This window comes from Rhincodon typus, chromosome 1 (assembly GCF_021869965.1).
Source record: "Rhincodon typus isolate 14 chromosome 1, sRhiTyp1.1, whole genome shotgun sequence".
Taxonomy (NCBI): domain Eukaryota; kingdom Metazoa; phylum Chordata; class Chondrichthyes; order Orectolobiformes; family Rhincodontidae; genus Rhincodon; species Rhincodon typus.
This window is the reverse complement of record NC_063332.1, coordinates 49,304,703-49,325,519: the sequence shown is the minus strand read 5'-3', so window position 1 is coordinate 49,325,519 and position 20,817 is coordinate 49,304,703. Positions and strand designations below refer to the sequence as shown.

At 39.9% G+C, this 20,817-nt stretch overlaps 1 protein-coding gene across 2 annotated transcripts in view; it reads left to right on the top strand.

Moving 5' to 3' along the window:
- npr2 (natriuretic peptide receptor 2) overlaps positions 1–20,817 on the top strand; it is a 162,330-nt gene that overhangs the window by 100,763 nt on the left and 40,750 nt on the right. For both annotated transcript variants that reach the window (XM_020527198.2, XM_048615481.1), the window contains exons 12-16: positions 4,936–5,007; positions 6,641–6,800; positions 8,526–8,681; positions 13,324–13,492; positions 18,118–18,264. In XM_020527198.2, the coding sequence (XP_020382787.1) occupies positions 4,936–5,007; positions 6,641–6,800; positions 8,526–8,681; positions 13,324–13,492; positions 18,118–18,264 (704 nt within the window). The remainder of the gene's footprint in view (positions 1–4,935; positions 5,008–6,640; positions 6,801–8,525; positions 8,682–13,323; positions 13,493–18,117; positions 18,265–20,817) is intronic.

Genomic DNA, 20,817 nt, shown 5'->3' with positions numbered 1-20,817 from the left:
AGACTCATGGCATTCGGCGAGTAGGCCCAACACGGACTCGGGTGGGCGCAGTGAGGATTCATGGGATTCGGTGAGTAGGCCCAATAGGGACTCAGGTGGGCCCAGTGTGGACTGGTGGCAATCAGCGAGTAGGCCCAACAGGGACTCAGGTGGGCCCAGTGTGGACTGGTGGCAGTTGGCAAGTAGGCCCAACATGGACCTGGGTGGGCCCAGTGTGGACTCATCGCATTGGTGTCAGAGGCAGGTTTGGGTTCCCAGCAGCTTCTGCATCGACAAGGCAGTCCTAATACTGACTCATGGCTGCTGTGATGGAGGCACGTTTAGGCCCAGTACGAGACCCAGCAGCAGTGGCTGCATCACCAAGGTGGGCCTGAGGTGGACACATGGCAGTGGCAGAGTTGAGTTTGGGCCGATGAGGTATCCAGCACCATCAGTGACGTTTGCATTGGCAACATCCAGCAAGGACTCAGAGTGGGGAGGGTGTCAGTGGAGGCGAGATGGCACTGAAGAGCAGTTACTTTCATTCCAGTGGCACTGGTGTGGTGAAGGGGATACGTGTTGGCCACCAGGCCCATGGCGGAGAACTTAACAAGAAGGACTGTAAAGTTGAACACTTCTAATCCACAGAACCATGACAGCGTGGAAACAGGCCTTTTGGCCCAACAAGTCCACACCGACTCTCCGAAAAAACTCCCCCCTGGACTCACCGCCCTATCCTATTCGTGTAACTCTGTATTTCCCATGGTCAATCCACCTAGCCTACACATCCCTGGACAATTTAGCATGGCCAACTCACTCAACCTGCACATCTTTGGACTGTGGGAGGAAACCAGAGCATCCGGAGGAAACCCACAGAGACACAGGGAGAATGTGCAGACTCCACACAGACAGTTGCCCGAGGGTGGAATTGAACCCAGGTCCCTGGCGCTGTGAGGCAGCAGTGCTAACTACTGAGCCACTCTTTCTTTCTTGATTTCTCTGCCTTTATATTTGGCTTATTTTTCAGTGTTCTAAGGTGGTGCCCAAGAGTGGTGACACTCTACAACACTTTTCACTGACAATAATTAAATCAAAGTAAGGGGGCAAGTAAGTTGCCATAAGGAAATAAGAAATTTACAAATGGATATGCATAGGTTAGGTGAATGAGCAGATGAAATTTAACATTGTTACGTGTGAGGTTATCCATTTTAGATAGACAAATAGAAAGGCAACTTATTGTCTAAATGAAGAGAAACATTAGAGTGCTTCAGTGCAGAGGGATCTGCATGAATTGCAGAAAACTAATATGGAGAAACAGCAGGTAGTAAGGGAGGCAAATGGAATTTTGGCATTTATTGCTGAAGGAATAGAGTATGAAAGTAAAAAGATAAAATTGCCATAGTTCTACCAGACCACAGTGCTGCTCTGTCCTTAGAGAGAGATGACTGGTGGTGGTTTAATCTAAGGATCACCATACCTCAGGCAAGGGGAGACGTTGAGAAGGGGAGTCCTTCATGGTAACTTCAACCAGTGTGGGGCTTGTTGGCATCTCTCTGCATCGCTAACAGACCACCTAGAGTATAAAAGTGGGGAAGTGTTTATCCAACTGCACAATTAGATTAGTGAGACTGTACCTGGAGTATTGCATACAATTTTGGTCCCCTTATTTGATGTGGGATGTGACTTCATTGGAGTCAGTTCAGAGGACATTTATTAGATTGAGTCCAGAGATGAAGAATTTGATCAACAAAGAGAGATTGAGCAGTTTAGGCCTATATTGTCTAGAGTTTAGAAGAATGAGTGGCATTCTAACTGAGGTATGCTAAAAAGAATTGACAAAGTAGACATAGAGAGGGCATTTCCTCTTGTGGGGCAATCTGGAATGAGAGGTCAAAGTTTTAGGATAAGGGGAAGCAGATTTAAAAAAAGATATGAGGTGAAATGACTTCTCTCAAAGGGTTGTGAATCTGTGGAATTCACTACCCTGGGGTGTGATGAGTGCCAGGAATTTAAGTATATTTAAGGAAGGAATAGAAAGAATTTTAATTTCTAATGGGTGGAAGGGTTATAAACAGCAGGCAGGAAAGTAGAATTGAGATCAGTTATAATGGCATTAAATGGCGGAACAGGCTCGAGGGGCTGAATTGCCTACTCTTGTTCCTCGTTTTTATGTTTTTCAAGACTTACTTTGTAATTTAAGGATATCTCTGATTACACACTTCTACCAGGTCATTTGGTGCACAGGGACACACTCATATTACCGCATAAGTTGCATGTTATGGCTCTTATTTTACTTTCATAGCATTCCCTCATGTTGTGCTGACTTGGTGACTGCAAGTCTCTTTGGCTTGCAATGATTTTTAGCCCAGAAACAGAGGTAGGCAGCTTGTCATAATGGAAAGAGGTGCACATGTTGCTGTACATGCTGTTCAATATCAATGTCACACTTCAACATGCGGCTGCAGCTTAGGTGACAAACACATGCATTTGTTTCAAACCAATAGCCATGTTTGAAAGTCAAAGCGGACCAGTCCTTAGTGGGGCCAAGGGGAAGTGTCACAGTCAGTCAACAGGCATGTCCAATTTCAGTCCAGTGGCTTGGCCACAAACAATCAGATACTTGGTCCTCCCAGAATCCTGAGATCCATGTCCTTGTAGTTCAGGAATTGGCCCACAGCCAATTCTTCAGATCAAGTGTAATGCTCTCATGCTATTAATCTGAGGGGTCACCAATTTTTCCTGCAATGAGACAAAGGGGGGGATTGGATTATGATAGAAATGGACAGAGCAGCAGTTTGTGGTGATGTGGGGGGCAGGAGAAGTGGTGAGATGTTCTCAGTGAGAGAGGAGGGAGTGTAGCAGTCTCGAAGGGTTCGTAGCTTGGAAGGATGAGAGGTGGGTAAGTGCCATTAAGGTGACATGCAGACAAAATGGGAATCATAGTCTTTGGGCCTTGGTCAGATGAGTATTAAGTAGCAGAGTTAGTGTGAGTGGTGGCCCTATGGGTGTAAGGTCACAGAGAGAAAATGGTGGTACTTACTCTAGCTGAGCGCATAATACCATTGACCTTCTTCCTGCACTGCTGGGCATTCCCTTTAACCTGGGGCACAGCACTAACTAGGTTGTTCTCTAGGTCCAGTCTGACTGTGTCTGGTGGTGTGGCCTCCTTTGGCAGTCAGCAGGAGAAAGGACTGTCCTGCTTTCCACCAGCCACATCCAGGTCTGTGTCCAAAAAGCAGGGAGCGAGCTTTCCTTTCTTCTGATAATGCTTCAGCAGCACAGTTTGAGGGGCACTTTCAGGTCTGCAGCATCCAAAGTAGCTTGTGACTCGATTTAAACATGGTGTAGCAATTTGAACAAGAGAAGGCACCATCAGTGGTGAGCAGGGCTGGCTCTCATGCCATGCAATTGCACAAGAAGGCCATTAACAGTCCAGTTCCATTGTCAATGAGGTGAAGATTGGACGATTGTGTGGTAAATGTTGCTGCGTGCCATGGTGGACTGGGCACCATGAATATCACTTGACAAAACAGTTCATTTGAAAATGGAAACATACAATTCAAAGAATGTGATTTTCTCTTTAGTTGCTTCTTTGTTAATAAAAATAGTTCATGAGAAAATTGTCAGCTTTCCACTAACCATGTATTTCTCTTCTATTCTAATAGAACTATTACAACTAATACAACTATCCTAATAGTTTTAAAATGCCTTCAGAATGTCATTTTTATACTAAACTTGCCGCAGGCAAAACTTAGGACAGCAATATTCCTGTGCAAGTTACTTCATGTAAGCAATGTTGCTGACTGCAATCCTCTTGAAAGATCAATGTCACCCATATATAATATTATAAAATAATTGGCATTCACAGAGTAGCAATAGAACTGACAGTGTTTCTGCTTGCTTAAATTGGCACTTTATCAAATCTGACATCTTTTTTCATACGTATCTTCGAGCACAGTAGGTTGGGGAGATTAAACTGACCCCTCTGTAATTGCTTTGTATTCCTGCTGGGCACTTCGTTTAATGATGGGCTGTTCTTCCAACCTACAAAGGACACTTCCCCATTTGCTTAGGGCACCTATGCAAATTAAAAGCACTTCATCAGTAAATAAAGTTTTCGTACATCTTGCTTCCTTCAATTTGTGCACTCAGCTGTATCCCCAGAGACTGTTATCTATAGTGCTTACATGACACCTAAGGGCTCAATAAGTTGTTCTATTATTGCTCCTTTTTCTGATTGGCTGCCCAGTTGTGATTAAGTTGTATATCATCCAGGAATACACTGTTTGTGTTCCTCTCAGTGGGCTGAAAAAAAGACATCAGGGAAAATAAATCTTACTGCATACAAAATCAGCAAAGTAAAACCCTATGCACATGAATATTAAAAATTGCATGTATGGATAGGTTTAATACTTTTTATTATAATTTAACAAAGCCCACTAAAATTGTTCCCTCAGCCTCTCCACTTGAGAGTTATTTCATCAATGTTGCTGGTAATTTCCAGTCTGGGCCTGAGGTAATTTTACTAAGACTGGTGAACATTTTGACCATTATGTTGTGTATTTGTGAAAGTAAGGTGGACTATGATTTAAGAGTCTAGTCACACGCCATGATGATGACATTAGTAAACACATCCGTAATAACATTCCTACTTGCTGTTAAACATTTGGGCTTCCTGGTTCTTCTTGAAACATAATACATTATGAGAATTCACATGACAGCGTAGATTTAAATGTGAATGTGCAGGTTGATGTCCTTCATCAGACTTGTTGTTTTAAAGAAGACAGCTTAGTTCTGAGGAAATCTTCCAAAATTCCTTAATATTTCAGACACTGTTCGTATGAAAGGATTTAATAAATTGTTCAGTGAGAAAAATATGTAGCTATTGCATGTTTATTGTGCACTAGAAGGGAAATGTATGCTTATTTTAAATGGCTTCTGCTTTTATCTTTTTAGGATATACTTGAAAATGAAAATATTAACCTTGACTGGGTATTTCGCTATTCACTGATTAATGACATTGTAAAGGTAAGGAACATGAGAGTAGCAGAGATATGGAAATATAATTTATCTAACCTAAGAAATGTATTCAGGAAATTTCATTGGTAAAAAGCATTCCAGTGGGCCTGTTTCCTACTAAGCAAGATCCACTAAGTAAAGAACAGCTGAATAAGCTGTTCGGAAAAACAACCTGTAAATCTGGGGCTGATGTTTCTTGGAAGGATTTTGATTACTTGAATAAAATCAATCAAAATTGAGTGCATTTTGATATTAAAAATGTTAAAAAAATGCATATTTTTAATATTGCACCTTTCACAACCACAGGTCATCCCAAATACTTCATAGCCAATAAAATAAGTTTCGTAGTGTAGTATCTTTCAATGTAAGAAACACAGCCTATTTACACACAACAAGCTCTCACAAACAGTAAAGTGATTGATGGGCCAGACAATATGTTTCCATGATGCTGAATGAGCAGCAAATATTAGGTAGGGCTTTGCATATAACCGTCTACTTTTCTTTGAAATAGTTCTACAGGATCCTTTATGTCCTTATGAGAGGAAAAGGGCAGATGGCTTTAGTTCAATACCTCAGCCAAAAGATGGCGCATCCAACAATGCTCTTTCTGCCCAGTACTGCACTGGAGTGCCCACTTAGGTGTGTGTGCTCATGCCCGCACCCTTAATCTGCTAATTCAGAAATAAGAGCTACTGATAACATAGACAGCACAGTGTGGAACTGGAGGAGCACAGCAGGCCAGGCAGCATCAGAGGATCTGAAGAAGGTTCCCAACCCAAAACATCAACTTTCCTGCTGCTCTGATGCTGCCTGGCCTGCTGTGCTCCTCTAGCTCCATGCTGTGTTATCTCTGACTCCAGCATCTGCAGTTTTTACTATCTCTACAGATAACATAGTTGTGAGCACAGCTGTGATATAAGCAGCTAAAAAGAGATGTACCTACAGTTCTGGAATGAAAAAAAAGTCATCTTGAAGTCTTCCAGCTGCACACTTAATCATGGCAGGAGCTTGAGCAGGACTCTCCCACCCTATTAAATGTCCTCTACTTATAACCTGCTAACAATGAGAACATTGTGCTCAATCATTCTAAAACAAAACAGATTACCTGGTCATTGTCATTTTGCTGTTTGTGGGAAATATTTTGTAGGCAAAATGGCTGTTTTATTTCCCACATTATGCCAGTGACTACATTTCATGGCTGCAAAGTGCTTTGGGGCATCCTGAAGTTGTGAAATATGCTATATAAGTCCCTCATCTGTATTTATCATAATATAGACTTTTACAAGTCAATTTACTACTGAGTCCAACTCTTTCTCTCAGTGAAATTCTCATTAAGTGACAGGAGCAATCTGCTGAGTTAGCATGTACTTGCTGTGCATCTCGGCATTCTGTTCTTGAAGCAAAGATATGACTGAAGACTGGCTTATTTGGCATATTTTATTCAACTACATCCATAAGCCATCATGGTGGCTGTCCCACTTGCCAGCCGCAGCTTTGACTGTGCTGTTTATACCATTTTTCTGGAAGTTCCTGTCAAACATAAGTGAATCAGTGAGACAACCCAGTGAAAATTTAAGCTTGCTGAGGTAAACTTCAAATAGGGTCAGAAAGTTGAATTAAGCTGATTCCTTTTGCTTTGCAGGGAATGGTGTTTCTACATAACAGTATAATTGGATCACATGGTAACCTTAAATCATCCAATTGTGTTGTTGACAGTCGTTTTGTGCTGAAAATCACCGATTATGGTTTGACCAGTTTTCGTTCATCATGTGATAATGAAGATTCATACGCACTCTATGCAAGTAAGTTTAGGCCATTGTCACCTTATCAAAATAGGCTTCGATTTGGGATCACAAATTGAAAAGTTTAGGTTTACTTTAATCTAAAATTCAGAATGACAATGTCTGAAACTAAAAAGCGAGTGAAAGTAAGAGTATTCTGTAAGCTAATCGGGAATTCAGTTATATCCTCCTTCTGTTTTGTGTAGACACGAATACGTACAAAAACACACTATCACAGACTCACATGCAAGTTCACACACACGTACACACACAACCACATGGCCATACGTGCAGACATGCAGATATGTGTGCATGCTCATCTGTATAAACACAAATACAAGGTCTCAGGGACAGAGAGCATGGATATCATTTGTTGAGTCAACTAAAAACTGATCACTCATGGATGCCAAAGGGGAAAGAATTGCCAGTGACTGTGAAAGCCTATATAGCTACCCAGACATGTAAAGATGTTATATGATTTGGTGAAATTTAATGGAGAGTCACTGGGAAAATTAGAGATTTGATTTGTCAATCAAGGAAAGTAAACGTATTTAATGGTTAAGAAAGTTTTAAATAAAAATGTAAGTTTGGTTTCTCATATGCCAAGGTCATCATGAGAGTTGAATCAGTTTATTGAATTGCATCTAGAACAATGAACTAAGAAATGTTAAAAACGTGGTTATGTTGAACAACAGCTGGAAGGTTGTTTAGCCATTTTAAGTTCTGCAATTTTTGAGGAATGAGAACACTATAATGGAAACAACCAAATATCAGAAGTTGTTTAGTTTTGGTCAGTGCTAAGATTTTCCTTCACACTTTTCTTTATTATTACTCACAGTATGTGCCATTTCCTGAGCAAAAGGTCGAACAAGTTAAATGAGAGTATATTTTCCTGTGGCTGTAAATGTAAACTAAAAAGTCAGTGTATTCTTGAAACAAGTTTCCCTGAACTTGAATCATCTTCCTGACTCACATTACCAACTGGAGGGAAATGCGCCTTAATGTTTTTGGCACTCAAAGCAGCTGGCAGTTAGTTGGCTTGGAGCACTGATGCTATCTACTTCCGATAAGGTTTGAGCTCAGTGTCATTAATAGAAAGCTGTGGCACACCAGGGGACAGGAGCATATGGAAAACTATGTGTGTCAAGTTCCCAATTCTAAGCTTCACACCAGTAGCATAAATAAATAAAACTCTCCAAATTCTGGCCATGCCTGTGAATTCTTAAATACACAGGATTACAACTTAGTGACATTGGATGTTTTCCTGTTGATTATGATGATATCGTGGGTTATCCTTAGCCTAATATGCCCCGCAGTAGCAGTTAAACTGTTCAATATATTAAGACCTTCAGCCCAGCAACATCCATCTCTCATCATCCACCAGCCACTGACACCCCCCTCAACTGCTGCAGCCCACACCCCTACAACCCATCAATGCCCAAAACATGTCGAATGCAGAATAGATTACAAACGCTGGGGATGTAAACACTTTCTTGATCATGATCTTGCCTTCCATATGCTAATTGGGAATTTATTAGACACAGATTGAGAGGTAAACTCTACTTTCAGATATCAGCATCTCTTTTATCTTACAAATACAGTTTGCCCATTTTACTTTAGTCACATGATACGCAACACACAATCCATGTTCAAAAAAGCATTAATTGCTCAGGTGTGTATGTTATACAATTCTACTTACAACTACTGAGGCAAAATTAATTAAGCATTGCTTCATGTTTGTAACAGAAAAGCTTTGGACAGCACCAGAATTATTAAGATGGGGACGAGCACCTCCACAAGGTACCCAGAAAGGAGATGTATACAGTTTTGGCATTATCCTTCAAGAAATTGCCTTGAGAAATGGCCCATTTTACATAGAAGGGATGGATCTCAGTCCAAAAGGTATTTTTTATGTATTTCCATTTATTGTTGTACTCAGCAAAGCAATTAAGACTGTTTTGGTAGCTACCCTGAAGATCTATGGTTAAATATGTCACATGACTTTAAATTGAAATGCAAATTAAATACAGTCTTCTATAAATGTGTGTGTGAAAGGATGTTTAGTGGAGGAGAGTCAGTATATGGGACAGCTCTGTTTTACTTCACTGAGCATAAATGATGACTATCCAGTTTATCCAAATGGCTCCTTCCAAGCACAATTGAAAGAACAGATGAGGCAAGTGTCACCTTCGAAAACCAGCCTATTACAAAAATTAGTTAGACTCAGCCAGTCAAGCTATTAACATAGCATAATTGGCCTCAGCGCACTTGGTTAGGAAGAGAATTGCCAGTCAACTGCCAATTGCAGTTGATGATCATTACCTAGCAATTCCTGGCAGAAATGCACGTTCAGAAACTGATTGAGAGACGGATCCAATAAGCTTGAATACCTTGCATATTGGCATTTACCATCTGGATTCACTGACAAAGAATGACCACTTGCAAGAGTTACAAAACAACTCTTCTCATTCTTGTAACTTTAACAGTGCAAGATTTTGTATTCAAGAGAGATGAGTGAACTTTTATTTAAAACTGCAAAGCAGATCCTATTGCAAACCACTCTAACTCTAACCCACCCTCCAACACCATCTAGACATCACTATATAAAAAACAAAACATCTCGTTTCTATTCACACAAATCACCGTAAATGGTCAATCCCTTATGAAATTAACATTCATATTTTAAAAATAACACGCATCAGTGATAGATAATCCTTTAAATATCTCTCGGAGCTATCAGTTAAACTGTGAATTTAGGAATACCGAATATGATAATTATAAGTTGTGGAAAGGAATCAAGCAGTAATAATGCTATGATAAAAAGTAGTAATTTAAACTACTTGAACATATTTATTTTTCAACTCCCATAGACATAAAAGTCAGTTATTTTCAGTTTTCGATCTTATGAGCATTTATAACTTATCTAAAGATTGTACTTCACAAATTGCAGGATAAGACCCTTGCGATGGTAGAGATGGGGTCAGAACTCACTACTGAGTTAACATCACTCTGCTGAGTGGGTGTTATGATCCCAGCTGATGGTCTTGTGGGCCAAGTCAGATCTCAGAATGAAACCTAGCTTGTTAAATCATTGACTCTTTTTGCTTCTGGTTAGTTGCTGAAATATATTCACACAAGACTGCAGATTTTCTCAAAAAAAAATAAGTTTTTACAAGAAAAGAAGAAATCAACAAAAACAAGTTATCTAAATGTAAAAGAAAATAGGAATAATGCCACAAAACACAGTAAATCAAAATTTCAACCTGCTTCTTGACAATATCCATCACAGAGACTCAAGACCAGAAAACCCCAGCAACCCTACCCTTCCTCAGCCTCATCACTGCTCTTTAAGGTTCTAAAGGACTGACTGCTGACAGTTTCTTTGCCATGGATTATGGAAACAAATCAGTGAGTCCTTTCCAGACCTAAACCAGCATAAACGTTTCATAAATCTGACAGTCTGTACTTTCTCAGTTCTAACAACTTGTGGATGTTTAACCAAACTTTCCTGGCTTGTAAGTTTCACAACTTAAACCCTTATGCTGTGGTGACCTGTTTATTAACTGTCCTGAATCCATTCCAGGAGGCAAACTAATGTGGTTTCTCAACTCAAGTCTGGTGTCTTCAGAACATACTAAAAATCCGTGCTCATTCTAGATATTTCTGAACTAAAAACAAAACTAATGTCCTTACATATAAACTCAACAGTATAAGTATCTTTCAGTTAACACCACACAGTTGTTCACACTTGTCTGCCCTGACAAAATATTAGATCTAAACCACATTCTGAAAGAACGCTCTGACTTTATATAATTTTCTTTAAAGGAAACTCTTCACAGAAGAAAGCATCTCCCATCTGCTTCTATTCTGAAATCAAAATTCCAAAAATGATTCAAATGCACACTTCCTCACACCAAATTCCCCACCTGTGAGAATTCTCATGTTTGTCCCCTCTCATACACAACTGGCAAAAAAATGGTTCTACTGGATTTGGGTTCCAAAGTTTGTCAACCATTTTAGACACACCGCAGAGTCCTCACAACACTACATACAAGCAGGTTGACAACTTTTAGTTACGTGCCTGCAAAATGAGGAGTAAGGATTTTTGAGAGCCCTCGTTAAAGCTGATCAGCCAACATCATTAAAACCATCTCTTGCTTTTGAGATCTTGCTGTGTGTAAATTGACTGCCATAGTTTCTGAATGAGAACATTGACTATACTTCATAAATAACTCATTCTCTGTGAAATAACTTAAACATCCTAAGGTGATGACAGGTACTTTATAAATTCAAGAATCTTTTTCTCAAATTGTGCCCATGATTTCACACAAATGTTGATGTGATTGCCTTGTTTTATTGTGAATAGCTTGAGAAAATGGTGGAGAAATTCAGTAGGCATTGTAGAAATTGTTTCTGTCCCCACAGATGGTGCCTGACCTATTGAGTTTCTTCAGCTTTTTCTCTCTTTATTACAGATTTCCAGCATCCACCCTGTTTTGGTTTTATTTGAGTGCCTTATTGTATTGCATTTTAATAGGTTTGTTTGCAATCTATGCTTGAGCACATTGACAGTGTGAGGGGTTGTGGCAGCTGCACTGTTAGGATGCCATAACGTTTCAATTGAGATGTTATTGTCAGATCACTTTCACTGAAAGGGTGGAATGCTGCTCCCAGAAGCAGGAAATGAGGCCAATTGGGTGCTTAATTGTATGGGAAGAGAAATGCCAGTTTCCTGACACTGGGATGAAAGTTGGGAATTACGTTGGTGGTGGATTAAAGGCACCTGACAGCAAACAGCAAAAATCTATTATTAAAGCATTTTCACGGGGCTGAATGGAGCTTTGTCCCTGTCTTCTTGTGGTGAAAGGTTGGGGGGAGAACTAACCTTGTCACCCCATACTCATTTCATAGGCTAGGTGCTGGGTTTCTACCCTACAAAAGCAAGAAATCATGTCTCAGAAAGCTGTCAGAGGCAGCAGAACATCAGGAACAGTGACTGCTACCAGTAATGCAGTCAGGACCTGAGGAGCCATTCATTGTCCGATCTGCGAAATGTATGTTAGTTTTCTTGGCAGACCCCTGTTTAAGGGAGTGATGGGGCCAGGATTGTAAGGCCTTCTGTGAGAGCTATTGAGGGGCGCTCTGATGGGTCTAGGATCCAGCTAAAGAGAGACTTCCTGACTGTTCTCAATCAGGGGAATGTGCTTTAATTAATTGCTCACTTGAGACCCAACATTGACCCATTGGCAGCTGAAAAAATGGGAGTGGGCAATCAGCTGTATTTGACATGCTTTCTCCTTCCCCCACCTTCAGATCCGCAGTGGTGTCAAATCCAGCCATTTTAATTTTTTGCTCATCAGAGATCAGGAAATAAACTATGGTGTTAAATCATAATTCTAGTATCATTTTATTTACCTGCATGAATTCATGTAAGTGGAATGACATGACAAATAGCATAGTAAATTGGAGAAAGAATCATATCATTCCAGCACTTAATAAAACAGTTTCCAAATTCAGTTTGCAAGATCATTCCATTTGTGCTTCTGCATTTAAACTACTGATTTAACCAATATAGTTTGTGGTGCCATTTAAAAGGCTTACAACTATCTTATTCTAGAGTTAAATCAAATTTGAACCATCTCCTGTGCTGATTTGGCCTTGTGTCTCCTTGCCACAGGTCATCCTTTTCCTGAGGCCTTCACTGTTGTTCTGATTTATATGGGCCACAGTTCTGAGTTTTTTAGCTGACAGGAGTGTAGAGATAGCAAGTGGAACTCCAGAATTCAGAAATTACGGTCCCTTCTCACTCCAAATCTGCCTGTTAATGTTTTCTTCAGGCATTAACCAGCACAGACGATACTTACCTGTTTGAGGTTGGAATCGGTTTTTAATATGCTGGTTTGAGAACCCCATTGCCAACTTGAGATACATTGGGCAGAGTGAGCACCACACAGATTCCCCACATTGGGTCTAGGTGTAAGGCAGTCTAATCCATCGTATTTGTTGTAGGTTGCTCAAAAAAGGTGAATTGAAGTTTTGTCTCAGAAATCATTGCGGAGCTAAGAGAAGCATGAATGTTTCTCCAGGTTGTACATACAGACAGAGCATTGTTGTTAAATCTAAATGGCACATAGAAAATATAGTTTAAATATGTTTTATTAACATAAGCAATTACAAAACTGAAACGGTAAGAGGAACTTCAAACAGAGAGAAACTCTAGTCTAAAATACTGCTACTGAATAAAACCATTTAATTAATGTACTGGTTAAATGAATAAGAAAGTAGCCTATATAGAATACATCCATTTAACTTTATCTGCTGTTATCCAGATAAGTACCAGGATTACTTTTGCAGAAGTGTTTTAAATTTTCTCCGTATCTTGCCAAGCTAACTGAGAATCTTCCATGGGTTTTCAATAGTACTGAAGCCGGATCCTTCCCTAAAAATAAAGTTGTTAGCTTCTCTGCAGTTTAGTATTATCCTATACTGTATTTCATTGCAAAAATGTTTTAACGCTTTTGACTGCAAATATTAACCTTTGCAGAAATTGTTCAGAAGGTCCGAAATGGTCAGAAGCCTTACTTTAGGCCCACAACAGACATCAACTATCACAGTGAAGAACTTGGCAATTTCATGGAGAAGTGCTGGTCTGAAGACATTGCTGAAAGACCTGACTTTAGCCAAATTAAAGTTATGATTACAAGATTCAATAAGTAAGTCAAAGGATCGGATTTTCTTGTTAGAGTTCTTTCAAATAAGAAGTACTCCCCTTAAGGGCTCTTATCTGTCAAAATAAATAAACAAGCATTCAAAGACAATCTTGAAGAAATATAATCTTATTAATTGTTCATAAAAGCAAATGTTCATGTAAAGCAAAGCTCATGATCCCCTTGGCAGCTATGTAAACAATCCCCTACTGAGCTAAATCCATTAACATGGAATGGAGTTTAACCAAGCATTCATAATAAGTTTCCATTGCGAAACTACATAAATATAAATCTCCAAAGCTTAATATATGTGACAGCATTTGAAATTGACAGTTTTTTTCAAACATTCAACAGTTAGAATTGGAATCAAAGAAGCCGGGTAGCTGTTCATCTTTTTCAATCAATAGATATCTAGATTTTAGATCAATATAAAAACTAAATCATAGAGTCCAGATGACATATTAGTATTGATTATTAATACTATTGAATGCATAGGAGCCCTTTATCCACTGAAGAAAATGCTCCAATTCATTTTAACATTTACATAATGCTGGTCAGTTTAATGTTAACTATCCTTTTAAGGACAGACTTTCATGATCTCTTACTACATTTAAACATTTTGACTTATTTTACAGTACCTGATTACAATATTTGAAGTTAACAACAATTTTAAACTTACCAGTTTAAGGACATCCAACTCCATTCTAGACTTTCCCAAGGTTCACATATAGAATGGCCTGACATCTTTCTCACAAGTATCAGGAGCCGAGACAACCCGCAGAAGGTTTCAAACATAGGAATATGCAGAATTCAAAAATGCATTGTAAGGACTGAAATGAACATTAGTTTGAACATTTGTCACATCACAACATGTCACTTTCTCTGTGCTGGTCAAAATGGCATATGGCAGAAATTCATTGGGAAATTTAAATGGATGGTCCCTACCTCTATTTTTCACCACATAGTACAATTTGTTCAGCATCAGGAAAGCAAAAACATTCTTTCTGTGCCACCTTGTTTAAATAATATTCATTTTAAATCATCAACAGACAGACTGGCCTATGATTCAGCAATGTCCACATTACTTTCAACACTCAAATATCTCTAACTTAGAGCATAAGTCTGTCAGTGCTTGTTGTCAAAGGTTACGATTGGGCGACATTGATTTGGGAGAGTTACTAGAGAGTGACAAGTGCTGATTTTACTGCATTCCAACAGTCAACAGTCTGAAAATTCCCAAGGCCCACAGTCCACCAACAGCTATGCTCAGAAAGGCTCTGGCATAGGATTAAGGTTAGAACACAGGCGCACTGATCTGAGTTCTCCTATATGCAGCTCCCCACTGAAAACATGGGATCGCTGATTTTACCCTTTAGCTGCATCAATAGTTAGAGATACTCTTAAAGAAGGGAAATAACAATATCAATGATTGGATATCTGCATTTAAATCCCTCATCTCTGGGCCACTGCTGAGTTATTTCATCAAGGTGCATTTGAAATGAAACATAAACAGCAATTTTTAAACTGCACAAATGACTTCGGAAGTATGTCCTGACTACCATGTCCTGGAGCTGTAATTCCACCTGCACCTCCCAGTCGCGAACCATTTCAACTCCCCCTCCCCCTCCTCGGACGACATGTCCATCCTGGGCCTCCTGCAGTGCCACAACGATGCCACCCGAAGGTTGCAGGAACAGCACCTCATATTTCACTTGGGAACCCTGCAGCCCAATGGTTTCAATGTGGACTTCTCAAGCTTCAAAATCTCCCCTCTTCCAACCGCATCCCAAAACCAGCCCAGCTCATACCCGCCTCCCTAACCTGTCCTTCATCCCACCTATCCCCTCCTCCCACCTCAAGCCCCACCCCCATCTCCTACCTACTAGTCTCATCCCGCCCCCTTGACCTGTCCGTTCTCCCTGGACCGACCTATCCCCTCCCTAACTCCCCACCTACACTCACCTTTACTGGCTCCAACCCCGCCTCCTTGACCTGTCTGTCTCCTCACCACCTATCTTCTCCTTTATCCATCTTCTATCCGCCTCCCCCTCTCTCCTTATTTATTTCAGAATCCCCTTCCCCTCCTCCATTTCTGAAGAAGGGTCCAGACCCGAAATGTCAGCCTTCCTGCTCCTCTGATGCTGCTTGGCCTGCTGTGTTCATCCAGCTCTACACCTTGTTATCTCTGTAATTCCTAGGGATTTGCAACATGCTTTCTTTTCCTCCCAAGCTAAAAAAAAATAAAAATGTGGTTTAGTCACTTGTAAAGCTTTGTTAGGTTTTTTTTATTAATAATCATTTTGATCCAGATTATATGAGGATGGCATCAAAGTTTCAAATGGCTTATATTGAAAACAACAGTGCAGGTGTATATGACATGGAATGAAGGTTGAATTCACAGCAAATTCATTTGGAAAACATATGAATACAGCAGCGCTTGTTGTTGTGCTTGGCATTTACCAACCAAAGGTTACATGTAACTCACATTTATTCATTACTTCATCAGTCGTCTGTAAAACAAAAGATTCTCCTACTACATTTTGTCTGAAAGTCTTCAAATTCAAGAGTGCAAATCAGAATGCTTCAAAAAAGTCATGCAATAAATTACATAATATAACCAACAAACACTCAATTGAACCCTTCGAGCTGCAAAATTGATAAGAGCATGAATCAAGTGTTCAATTCAGTGTTGTCTCCTAATCCAACTTTCCTGCATCTTCATATTTCATATTATCAACACTCGTAAGCAAATTGTCATTTGGGAATGAAATCAAAAAGAATGCATTTTTTGGAATTCTCTTAATTAAAGGCATTTGCCACCCAAGATTCTGAGTCAACTCATGATTAAAATCTGTAGATTTTTTTGGTAAGGGCATGAAGTTAAAAGGAGAAAAGCTGGATGGCAGAGTTGAAGTTGAATTCAATGCCATAGAATTGAATGGAGGAACAGACTTGAAAGCTGTTTCAATGTCTAAAAACAGCAAACATTTGCCAACGAGATAGTAGGAACTGCAAATGCTGGAGAATCTGAGATAACAAGGTGTAGAGCTGGATGAACACAGCACGCCATGCAGCATCATAGGACCATTTCTGATGAAGGGTCTAGGCCCAAAACGTCAGCCTTCCTGCTCCTATGATGCTGCTTGGCCTGTTGTGTTCATCCAGCTCTACACCTTGTTATCTCTTTATCAAACATTTGCCAACCATTATTTTTGAAAAGAGAGTGCTTCCTTAAAAAAGAAACTTGTATATTAAGTAAGAGATGGTGTAGCAATAAGAGTTTTGGTTATCTGATATGGGTCATGGTTTCAGTTAGCTGCCAATTCTCAACTGCCTCTCAGAGGCCTGTTTAACTTATCTGAATCTGACAGCATAGACAACACCGTTTAAAGAAAAAAAAATTATTTTATTGTCAGTGTCCAAAGTTACCAAACTTAGCTCAAATGAGTGTCGTTGGTTTGAAGCTAGAGTTGTTCACTAACAACTTAGAAGAAAAATGCCAGTCAAAATCAATGACACTTGGAAATGAACAGGCTGGTCATACTGGAGCTCCACCTTGAAGTGTACAAGATAGGTGAGGCCAATATGGTGGCTCAGTGGTTAGCACTGCTGCCTCACAGCCCCAGGAACCCAGGTTCAAATTCCCACCTCGGGTGACGGTCTATGTGCAGTTTGCACGTTCTCTCTGTGTCTGCGTGGGTTTCCTCCAGTTTCCTCCCACAGTCCAAAGATGTGCAGGGTAGGTGGATTGGCTGTGCTAAATTTTCCATAGTGTTCAGGGATGTGTAGATTAGGGGGATGGGTCTGGGTGGGATTCTCTGAGGGTCAGAGTGGACTTGTTGGGCCAAAGGGCCTATTTCCACACTGGAGGGATGCTATGGATATATATGCCATTCACAAGTTTTACTGTTATTCCTTCTGGAAAGAAATTAAAGGACAAACATGTGCAAAACCATCTCCAGTAATTTTGTCAGAGAAGCATCTGAAACAGGTTAATGACACTTTGATTGACTGTCTTATCCTCTTCCATAAAGATATTCATATAAAGAATTTGATAGGGTAGATGCAGAAAGGTTGTTTTCCCTTGTGGAAGAGTCTTAGATCAGAGGACATAAGCTCAGAATAAGGGGATGAACATGTAAGGCTGAGGTGAGGAGTAATTTCTTCTGTCAGAGAGTAGTTTATCAGTGGAATGCTTTACCACAGAGGACTGTCAAGGCTAGGTCATTAAGTATTTTCAAAGCTGAGATAGACAGGTTTTTTTATTAGTAAGAGAATCAAGGACTATTGGGCAAAGGCAAGGAAAGTGAAGTTAAGGTTATAAGATCAGCCATGATCTCATTGAATGGCAGATCAGAATCAATGGGCTGAATGGCCTACTAGACTCCTAGGCCTTACAGTCTTATAGTTTTGAAATGAAGAGAGCCAGGTGAAAATTTATAATTCAGTACAGCAGTGAAGTCTAATTTTTTTTTGGTAAGACAGATGAATATTTTCTAGTATGTAGGGTATTATTTGAAATGATAAAGATAACTGAGAACGATCTAATCATGGCTCAAACTGAGTTTTACTTAAATACTGGGGTGGTAATGATCTTTCATACATATTGTTTCTTTATATTTCCCTTTTAGGGAGGGCAGTAGTAGTATCTTGGATAACTTGCTGTCAAGAATGGAGCAGTATGCCAATAACCTGGAGAAGCTTGTAGAGGAAAGAACACAGGCTTACCTGGAGGAAAAGAGAAAAGCAGAGAATCTACTCTATCAAATTTTACCTCAGTAAGAACTAATCTCATTTATGAATAGAACAGTCATTGAGACACAAAAATATGCTAAAATATTTAACGGATATTGTGCTGTTATGAAAATTTGAAGAGGAATTTAAAAATATAGGTGATTGTGAATCGAGCAGATTGAAATCATAATCACAAGATCACAAATCTGCATGTGAATATTGTTGTTTTTAAATTCTTTTAAATGCGTTTAAAGTTGAAAGGCTTGAAATATTTAAAAAAGGATATAAGTGAAGCTTATAGTTAATACCATGTTAAAAGTTGTCTGATTATGAACTGTACACTGGCACTAAAGTTACGAGTGTTAATATTATACCAAATTCTTATAGTTTGTGGGTAGACTTGGGCTATTTTTACTGAACCAAATCTGAAATGCCTTATTGTATATATCATTTTGGACTCAAATGTATGCAACAAAATTAGGTTGTTGTCTAGATTTTCTGCTATTGCTGTAAAAACATAAAATCAGTATCTTGGAGCTGAATCTGTGACCAAATTATTACAGAGTCAGTCCACTCTGAGTCTTTGCAAAATGGTAGGTGGGCCCAAACTGAGCTTTCACAGCCATTCCTGCTGCTTACAGTTTCTGCCAGTGGGGGTGAGGGCACACAGCCCTCTTCACTCCCTGCTTCAATATGATTTCAGACCCCACACATAATTCTTGTAGATTTCAGTCAGGGAAATTTCATTCATGGCTCCTCAGATGAGGAGGAGGCTGAGGTTTCAGGAATCTTTTGAATGCTGCCTCCTTGCCCCCCTGCATTCCCACTATGCTCCTGACTGGGCCTTCTTAAAGTTAAATAAAGTTTGAGTTTACTGGCTACTAAAGTGTGAGAAAAGATAATACAGACCACAGAAGATCACAGTACAGTTTGTAGAACAGCATTTCTCCCAGGGGGGTGTTGCTGCCTGAATTTCCCTTGACACTTTTCATGTGTGATATTCCATAGTTCTCTGTCAGGGCTCAGTATAATCTATAGAAGGATTTTAGACAATAACTGAATCTGCATCCTCAGCCATCTTTTGGCTTGTATGTCTGTCTTTTTTAAAAATCAAGTTTTTGTTTAAAATTCAATATATCCATAAGTAATTTGAGATTATGATCCACTGTCATGTTCAAGTACAGATGAATATATTCTACAAAGCACTTTGCAGGTAATGTTTAGCAGCAGGATGGACCGATAATAGCACCATGGTTAAAGCCAGCCGTGCACTGAGTGAAGCACTGCCACTCAGGAGTTGCCTTTCCCTCTGTATGTATGGGAGGAGAACCAAAAAGAAACATCTCTCAGAGTACAAATGTGGCACAGCTGATACTTCATGCAAATAGAAGAACAGATTTGTAAATGTATTGTTATTTAAGAACCAAGATGAACACTATACCTGTCTTGAGCCACATCCCATCTTCCAGCCCTGTCAAAGGGAGTCCTACTTGTTTTCCCCAGTACCCAGTGTTTCCTGACATCCTCTCACTTTTCAATGTGGGACCAATACATACTGAAAAGCTTTAAAACCCTTCAAAATGTTAAGTTTAATTCAGCAACAGCAAAAGGCAATAAACAAACCAAAGCAGCATTTTCTTCTGACAACAAACATGGACCACTTGCCTTTTGCCATTTTGAAGACATTGAGTGATTACTGTACCCAACTCTTACCTATTGAAACTGCCTGTTAATTAAATGCTGTGTGGCTTGTTGAGTTTGACGCTACAGGGCTGTTTCATGCTGTAGATAATGTTCTTTGTGCTCACCACCCTCATTTTTCACCCAGAAGACTACAGTTGCTCTCCCAGATCTTTAAAGTCCATCACATTGTCTCTTTGCCCACTCCAGTTTTGTAGAGATCAGCACACTCATGATTATACAGCACTTTCTGTCTGAACTATACTGCAAATCTCCCAAAGACTGATCCCAACATGGAAACCTCATCTTCAGGAGCCTGTCATTGGCTTTATAATGGCCTGGGGCAAAAATCAGCCGTTTTGTACCTGTACTGAGCCTCAGCTGAGGGTTGTACAACAGAGTTAACAGCCATGGTTACAGAGGGGAGCCATCGCCTCCAATTTCCCCTGTGAGATATCCAGCCCTTGGAATAAATAACATCAGAGGATATAAGCATCACAGCAGCTCCCAAGATGTCCGGCACGGCACAGGCTTGTGAGATAAGATACCGATGATTATAGATGACTTGTATGTTTACTGAGTGGAACCTTTGCTGCTACATTATGATATGGTGCTCTCAACACTATTTCCATTCAGTCTGAGGGAAGCCAACTATTTTGGCAAACACTACTGCTCAGGCTGCAGAACTGACGTCACAGGGAGAACGATGAATGGTGTGATCTGTCATAAGTAGCATCAGTAAGAGCCTTGGTACACTTGTAGGTTGAGGGTTCTGAGATTCTGAGTTCTGAGCTTCAATGAGTTCCAACAGCTCCTTGGAAGCAGCTAGTTGCATGAAAGTTTATCACAACTGACAGCCATTTCAGACCACATTTCAGGTGCTGGCATTTGTGACATTGTCTCAGGATATCCACTGT